This window comes from Loa loa (assembly GCF_000183805.2).
Source record: "Loa loa unplaced genomic scaffold supercont3.80, whole genome shotgun sequence".
Classification (NCBI taxonomy): domain Eukaryota; kingdom Metazoa; phylum Nematoda; class Chromadorea; order Rhabditida; family Onchocercidae; genus Loa; species Loa loa.
The window spans coordinates 80424-88950 of record NW_018108260.1 but is presented as its reverse complement, the minus strand read 5'-3'; the positions used below and the strand labels follow the sequence as shown (position 1 = coordinate 88950).

Genomic DNA, 8527 nt, shown 5'->3' with positions numbered 1-8527 from the left:
TTCTTGTCCTTCCCCTTACCGTTTCCCATCATCCTTTACCGCCTAATGACTTTATTTGGTTGGTTTATCTTGTTTTAAAGGAAGTGTATTACTTTAATAAATTCAGAAAATATTAAAACTTTTTGTAGTATCCAATATATTGCTCCTTCATTGCCTTCGTACTCTCTGCCGTATGTCTCTCCTCCGATATGTTGTCTACTTGAGTCCGTTTTAATGGTATTGATATTTTGAGTTTTAGATTTCTTTTAATGTTTTCTCCACTTTTCTTGGATTTATTGATTGATCTCTCCTTGACTGACTTTTTATGGCTGCTTTTAGTCATTTTCAGTCTAGGCTTTTGAGAAATATTCGCAATCGGTACACTTTGTGTTGTAATTGCTCTCTCTAGAGACGGCATTGCAGCTCTCAATTTATCATTACATGCTGAAATTGTTTTTTGGAGCTGCTGGCTTGCTAATATCTGGTCTGTATACATAATAAAAAAGTCGAAATAAAATTTGCATATTTGAAAAAAGCCAGTAAAACATATAAATGACATAATTTCCGAATCTTAAAGCCACCACCTGAAAACGCGATAAAGCGATTTGAACTGCTCCGAAAAGATATTTTCCTGAGGGGGAAGCGCAGTGATTCCGGAATTCATAAATCCAGTTATATCAAATAGCAAGTGTACCTGACCGATAGGTTACTAGTCGTAACCTGCTATAAACTTTAGGATTTCCGACAAGTGACGGCTGGATCAGAAGTGATATTTTAGTTTCTGGAGATAATTATGCCAAAAGAATGATTACCGAATGGTGACCTTGATATGCCATGTTGTACTCCACCGGACAAAATATTGCTAAATTTTTGATCAAGTTCCTTTCCATTCTTTGTTATTTTTGGTAATGAAGTCGAAATGGTCCTCTTGTAGATAGTGTTCTGAATTGATAATCTGTATCGAAAGTTTAAAATTTACGTAACATAATAAAACCATATGGTTGAAGATCTTAAAACAACATCAGTTCATTGTTTGGTCGTCATCTTAACATCTTTCTATATGGACATCCAGAAACAAGCAAGCTCTTTAGAAGCTTTTAGTCTTTTCTATTAGCAAGTTAAACTGAACGGAATTAGGAATTCTGTGCGAAGTTATGGCTGACGTATGATGATGTTACTGGTGGCAATAAGAGGCTAATATATTACAAATTACGAAATCCGAAATACTTCTCCGAGGGAATCTTTATCGGCGACAAGTATTGGTAATTCTTTCTTTGATGTTTCGCGTTTTTCTTTCTCGTACATCAGTTGTAGAACGCAGCGTATCAGCTCCATTGCCAAGATTACCATGATAATGTACATTATCACCGCGTAGAACTATAAATGATCTAACAAAATGTAAATTATTTTTAATCAGGCGGCTGATCCATATATCACAGCTTTATATCGTCATAGACTAGAAGAGGATAATCTTCTAATCTAGTGGAAGAAAGCTCTGATTGATGAAGAATGGAAGACGGTCCAGATTAGAAAGAGGATTCAAACTCTTGAAATCACTTCTTGTATCCATTCCATGCTATTGAAATTCAAACATACCATTGCCTGTTCTTTGCCATAAAACATTACATAAGAGAACGTTTTATACATTTTCAACCGCTTCAAAGTACACAAATTTACAATATTAAACGGAAATGTCTGAAATGTTCGATGCGATATGCAATTCCTCTTTGCGAATGTTAAATGATTCTAGTCGTCCACTTCTCTGTCCATTCTGAACCTTGACTTCCATGAAACCAATTGTTTTTCTAGTTAATTAATTGTTTCAATTCCTCGTCTTTCTACTAAGTCGTTCTATCACTTATCAGAGGAAAGAAATGCAGAACATTCATTCCAGCTTTTCGGGAAGGCACCATTGCTGGCTTGTCATGTCGTGGTTAAACGTAGCACTATTAAAAGCGAAGTTTTCATAAACTAAATGGGAGCTAAAATCGAAACCCTAAACCTCTGCTTATTTTTTAATTTAACTCGAGTACCACCTCTATTTATCCTTTGAGTTTCCAAAATTCGCAAGTAAACCTGAGCGAATATGATGAATAGATAAATAAAATAGATATGCAAATAATTTTTCCCATCTTATGTTAATAGCAATTTATTCGCTATCCATATTAAATGTGGCTAGATCCTTTAGAAGAAACAATTTGGATATCTACGGTCTTCTCTTTTCCTTTTTCCCACATCTCCGTGTCAAATCTGGCCGTCTTTTTTTTGCACTGAAATCTTTTCAATCGCAGAGTCATTTCCTCATATCCCCAATTATTCTACAAAGTGCTTATATAATTAAGAAATTGCTATTATTTTCTTATTGATATAATCTATCATGCATTTGTTAGGGAAAGTCCGAAGTTTTCTATTGTTGCACTATTTCGAAAAAAAGTATGTAAGAACGAAGTAAAATATAAAATTTTTAACAATAAACTTACAAAAGGAGATTATAGTTTATCAAAACCCTTCCAGTTTCATTTGAGTTTGTTTTCGTTTTGAGAATTTGGGAAGAAATCAAATATAAATAGAGCACATACAGCAAAATACACGACACTATTACTAGCATTAGTTAGATGGAACAGATAAGAACGGCTTGTTAGTACTGCAAGATGGATGGGTCCATATAAACATATGCTCTAGAGTCGATATTCCGACGATAAGAGAGAATATAATGGAAGCTTCGATAGCAGTCATCGCACATATGAGCTGGACTTATCGGGAAACTTTCACTTTCAACTATCCAGCTAAAATAAGTACAGATAACCATTAGGAAGTGGTTGGAAAATGAACAAATGATTAAAATACGAATATTAAAGGATAATAAGGAAATAGGTCCTCAGCAATGTGCGTACATCACTTAATTTTCTTTGCATGTCGCTTTTTTCTTCCTTCGTTTTGCCTTATATAAATTATTAAGCTAGTCAATGATAAGCTGTTACCACCCATCACCATTCTGGATAGATAAAATCAGAGATCTGAAAATAATAGTTTTACTCCGCAATCCGTTTATGGCATGTAATGCAGTAGTTTTCCAGACTTGTGTCGGATAATTTTTGAGGAAAGTCGATTGGATAATCTTGTATATCCATCAATCGTAAATCGGTGAAAAAAAAGACATGCTCGCAGTTACCCTGGTGAACATAAACATAAGGATATCCAAGACGACATACCAAATCTTTAACCTGAAATGATAATTACCAATAATCAAAGAACGTGATGGAAAACTGCGGCTCTTTTGAGCTAAGCGATGATTGGATTTACTTTTTCTTAAATTTATCCCTGCAGTATTCAGCAGGAATATGCGGAAATAATAGGTATTCCAATTGGTAAGTTTTGCTTCCATAGAGTTGAACATTTCTTAAGTACAAACGAAATTTGAACGTTTGAACCGATTATAACACAATAAAGGTTTAAAAGTGATCAACCAAGTTCATGTCAAATTAACCTTGCCTTCACTGAGACTTTTGACTTGTGTTGGACCAAAATCTTTTGGTTTTCTTTTCATCCATTCACGTATAGGCCTAAAAGCAATACATGATGACAATGAAAAGAACATAATAATGCAAAAGTTTAGGAGACTAGAAAAATCTTTTCATAACTGGAAAATTAAATTTCCTGAATTTCTTTTTTGGATAGATTCCAGAAATATTTGCAAGCATCTCTTATAATAAGTATAAGAGCAATAGAAAAGAAGTTATAGAAAACTAGCAAAACTGATAAAAACGAATCACTCTGAAATATCAATGTGAGGTTCAATTTTTGAATTGTCGATTTGTGACAGTGTTTCCTTGGATCCAGCATAGGTTTCCGCTATATAAAATGTATCATGGATAAACAAGAATGACGACGGATATTTGAACTGTAAAATATATTCTACATTGCAAAACAGAAAATCGAGTCTCCAAAAAGAAAAAATTTTATTTTTCTGAAGTCAGAGCAATTTACTTATATTTTAAACGGAAAATTAAAATTTTGTGGAAAGCAACTTTAAAATGAAGTGTGAAGTTAAAAATTCGTGTACCATGTTGAATTCATGCAGCTGTGGCAGTTTGTCTTCGTCCACTGCAGTCCCATAATCTGCGGTACACCGAAATAAACTGTGCAACTCAAGCAAAGATGTTTCACCCCGTAACAAAAATCGCCAGTATGGACGCAACTATAAAAGAATTGGTTCATATTTAATTGATTTCTGCTCAGATGTGGAAGATTTAAGGGTTTCGTTTTCTATGCATAAACTCCCTCTTTCACCGCCCTATTACCACTGTAAGGAAGAGAATTTTCTGCATACCTTCAATATGAAATAAAACTTAACATTGCAAACTTCTCGACGATAATGAATGCAACATTAATCAATACGGTTTTGCTTTTATACGTAGTAAACCAAATCTAAGCTCATCATTGCTAAAACTAGAAAACATACTCAAAACTTTGCGAGCAACTTTTAACAATTTACCGTTGCGTTTCGTTTTTCTAAATACTCCAAAGCTTTGTTGTATGGTTTACAAATAACCACCGTTACTACGATATCATTTACTACTGATTGCTTATATCCATCATTTCGGCAGTGTCTCATTTCCTGAAACTCAGCAATCGTAGTAATTGGAAGAGATACGAATTCGAAAATGCAAAATATTATTAGTCCAGAGAAAATTACTTGTCATGGATAGTGGGTAAGACAATTGCTTCAAGTCCCTCTTTTATTTGTACTCCAATTTATCATGGCGGATAAGCTTACATTTTCATAATAGTCACCATATTTGAGTACAGTACTACCGTAGCACATGCTCTGCTGTATATTCCGTCTCATCTTCAGATCTTGTTCACGCTGCCTAAAATTGAAGGATGCTTCATTCTTATGAAATGTAATTTTTTCTGACGGTCAACTAACTTCTTTCATTTTTCTATACAGTAACACTCTATTTTAAAAAAGTCCTGATTTCTACACCAGAAGTTCAACGTTTCTCAATTACAGATGAACAGAAAATACGAAAAAAAGAAACGGTGAAATTTTACCGGGGATCATCGTAAGGACCCGCTGGTTTCTTCTTGATAGGATTAAACATATCCAACACTTTTTTTTTCAATCTGTAAATTAATTGAAACTTTGAGTACCTTATCTCTACACTAAAGTAATTTAATTATGTAGAGCTGAAGTAATCAAAAAGAGCTAAAGAAGTTGGAGTTTCTAACATTTTCACTTTCTAGTAAAAATGATAATAAAATTTAAAATAGAGGTACATAATGGATAAGTAGGCTCCGAATGACACATAGTCACGTTAACATTACAGTAGTAATAAGAATCATGCAATGAAGCTTTTGATGACACAGGTGATATTAATGACAACCACAATCTGCTACTGTAATCTTCAATTAAATTACATACTTCAAAGTTTCCAGTTTCGTATCGCTAGGTATATCTTCAAGGTCAACTTTCTTCCGAAAGAATATATCTCGTTTATTTAGCAAAGCGAAATGATTGACACTGAAAAAACCCCTTTAGCATTAAAAAATTCTTCAGCAAGATTTAAATTTAATAATACGGTTGAAAAATATCTGTACGATTATTAAAAAAAGAAAAAAAAAAGATGTCGGAAGGTGATGTCGATATTAATGCTTCAACTCTTGATAACATAGAACTAATAATTACATGGCTCTGAATGAAAAAAAATGTGGTGGATGAAGGCTCAATATTACTGTTGAAGATTGCATTGAAAGAAAATTGTCGGTCGAACTGGCCAACACATGTTTTATAGACCAATTTAATAGAGTGAATTATATTAGTAGAAGTGTGTCGACTTCACATCTTAAGATTTTTTGTAATATTATGATATGTACCGTTCAAAATATAAAAATTAAAAATTCATGCTAATTCACCTTAAAAGGAACAAGTGATTTCATATTTCGTTCCAAAAAATTCGTTTCAAAAAAATAGCATATTTTGTTTAAAGTGAATTTGTATAACGTTTCGTGTTTAGAAATGTATAAGTTAAATTGCATTTAATTCAAAAGAAGTCATGAAAAGAGAAATTCACTAATGTATATTTTAAAAAAGTTTAAAACGCAACAGTACAAAAAAGTGAAATTTACTCCAAATTAGAAACCATATCTCTCGCACCATCATCCTGTATACCGAATATCTTTTGTAATTTTGCAGCTGTTGTTTCGTTATCATCTACAACTTCGCATTCAAGCAGTACACGTTTATGAACGTGTGACGGCGCTTCCGGCATATCAACTGGATAACTGAACTCGAATAACGGTTCCAATGCAACAACACTTCGCAGACAATCTCGTTGTTTCCGTGCGACCTAATCTTATTAAAGCTATAATTCAAATGAGACATTTTAACACATATTAACACATTACCACAGATATCTTAATTTCACTATAAATTCCAATCTCTGTTCGGTAAAAAAGATTTTCAACTGGTAAAAAAGTCCTATGTAAGGAAGGTAACACAGGGAATGCAGATAAATTAGAAGAAGAGGTGAGAAGTATAACATGAAGACGATCTTAGCAACATCATGAGCACCACCCAGAAAACTCGGACATCTCGAACTTCTTGGGAACATTCTATTTACTGCTGCCATCGTTAGTCGTAAAAAATTAAACAAGCACCTGTCCGAATGTTTTGAAATTGACAAGAGGTGAAATGAATTCATTCTCCTCTGGTTTAATAATCTTATCCATCGCCATCCTTGCTTTCTTCACTTGCCACGATTGTTATACACTGCAAAAGACATATAATATGTGATCTTTAATTATGTTCGAGAAATTTTGCTTTCGCTTTCGTCATAGTGACAGCAGAAAATGAGTGTTTTTGAACTAAAATTCCCGAATCTGAAACCAGAGAATTCTGAATTATTTAGAATCATGGCTTACTTGTACTGGTCAAATTCTTACTTTAGATCGCAATCTTGACTTTCCTTATCTACCACATCTTTTATATGGCTAAATATGTTATCAGAGGAACTGACCATCTGTAAGTATCCCGACCAATTCTAAGGAACCTCAGTACTTACTGTCAGTAACACAATAATACAACTACCTTATAGGACGAAATAATTTCATACAACGTTTCATCAAAGCTTTCCATGCAAGATTTTTAGCATCCGGGAGATTTAAATCGGGATTGTTCAAGGTAGATTTGGACGTTGACTTGTGACGATGTTTCAAAGACCGTTTACGATAAAGAGTGACACGAGCATCCGGAATTCGGACAAGTTAGTTGTCTTGCTTAATTGACGTCATGATCATCCGTAGCATTATCTGGTCAATTAATCGGCCATTGTATATTCTGGATATGAACTTCTCGAACTGAAGAACAAACTAATAAAGCATGAAACAAGCAAATAATACTTTTACACAATCACATATCCATAGATTTATTGGTGGAAGGGAAGTTTTCCTAAAATTAATTTTGTTGGATGTCTTTTACTACAGGAAGAAGCTGTTGGCTCGTTTACCTCCCATTGGCGGTATCACCAATAAAACGATGGCTTCTTTAATGCATGTGAAATGCTGCAAAGGAGAAGATGTGAATATTTACACATTCGAGAGGGAACCTTTGTTGTTTACTGTAATGGGAGGCGAAGCACTTTATCCTACAGGTTCGCAAAGTTGTCCGAAAAGATTGGTGTGGAATGCTCATAGTATTCTTGTGTCACTAAAATGGCTCAAGTCTAGAGCGTCTGATGCAAAAAAAAAACCTTTTTTGAATGAACTCTAAATAATAATCTGAATAGCTAATTTACTATTTGCTTTTTTCAGTTTACCTGACATGGAAAATACCTGAAGCGTTCCCTGTACTTGTTGTCAGTGAGTTTGTATATCAAAAGCTGTTGCATGGAGCTGATTTATTCCTTCAAGGTGAGTAATTTTCTGAGAGTTTTGGCGTTTTTTTTTTCGGGAGTCGTTTTTAATTTTATTTTGTTTCAGGTGTAATTGGTCCATTACGGCAAACTTTGGAGTTTGGTAGTCATGCAGCAGTAGCTATATCTGTCTTATCGTCGTCAAACCAGCTTCGAGGTTGATCATTTTTCCATGGCTTTATTTACTTTGGTATGCATCTATCCTATGCAATATATGCAATTTCCAATGCCATTTTCCCTTAAATGTTTTGCTGATTACTTCTTCTGTTGTTTTGGATATATAAATCAATTTCTTAAACTTGATTTACATTTCTTTTTTTTTGATATTTGTATCAATACTTTTCAGAGTAGTTGACCAACAAGAAAATAAACAAAATTTGTGCTTAAATTAATGGGTCATAGATATTGTATGACTTCAAAATCCTGAGTTTTGATTTCTTCTTCAATTATTTATGGTTTTGTGTTTTCGTAAGTCAGCAATGATACATCTGCCTGTTTAAGGTCCTGTAGCTGTAGGGTATTCATTGATGTCATCGATGGAAATGATTGCGAATGGTATGCAAGGGCCAGGTGTTCGTTTATTGCACTTTTACGGCGACTTGCTTTGGTTAGATTTTTAACATTTTTTTATGCAG

The 8527-nt window shown here is 33.8% G+C and overlaps 3 protein-coding genes across 3 annotated transcripts in view; 1 reads left to right on the top strand and 2 right to left on the bottom strand.

Annotated features, from left to right (window-relative positions):
• LOAG_17475 (hypothetical protein) overlaps positions 1-1341 on the bottom strand; it is a gene marked incomplete at both ends in the record, with an annotated part of 1703 nt that extends 362 nt beyond the window's left edge. Inside the window, 3 exons of the mRNA XM_020450135.1 lie at positions 163-423; positions 792-921; positions 1207-1341. Of these exons, the coding sequence (XP_020306232.1) occupies positions 163-423; positions 792-921; positions 1207-1341 (526 nt within the window). The remainder of the gene's footprint in view (positions 1-162; positions 424-791; positions 922-1206) is intronic.
• A 1148-nt stretch (positions 1342-2489) lies between these two features.
• LOAG_10462 (hypothetical protein) lies at positions 2490-6757 on the bottom strand. Its single transcript, XM_020448168.1, has 11 exons — positions 6640-6757; positions 6109-6329; positions 5405-5503; positions 5035-5106; positions 4757-4850; positions 4475-4597; positions 4043-4177; positions 3753-3880; positions 3467-3542; positions 3016-3203; positions 2490-2765 (listed from the first exon to the last, which is right to left on the bottom strand). The coding sequence occupies exons 1-11, from the start codon at positions 6715-6717 to the stop codon at positions 2618-2620; spliced, it is 1362 nt and encodes a 453-aa protein (XP_020301664.1). The 5' UTR covers positions 6718-6757; the 3' UTR covers positions 2490-2617.
• Positions 6758-7133: 376 nt separating this feature from the next.
• The window catches only part of LOAG_17474 (ligatin), a 4736-nt gene continuing 3342 nt past the window's right edge, over positions 7134-8527 (top strand). Inside the window, exons 1-5 of the mRNA XM_020450134.1 lie at positions 7134-7244; positions 7465-7631; positions 7792-7890; positions 7960-8049; positions 8394-8499. Of these exons, the coding sequence (XP_020306231.1) occupies positions 7189-7244; positions 7465-7631; positions 7792-7890; positions 7960-8049; positions 8394-8499 (518 nt within the window). The 5' untranslated portion in view covers positions 7134-7188. The remainder of the gene's footprint in view (positions 7245-7464; positions 7632-7791; positions 7891-7959; positions 8050-8393; positions 8500-8527) is intronic.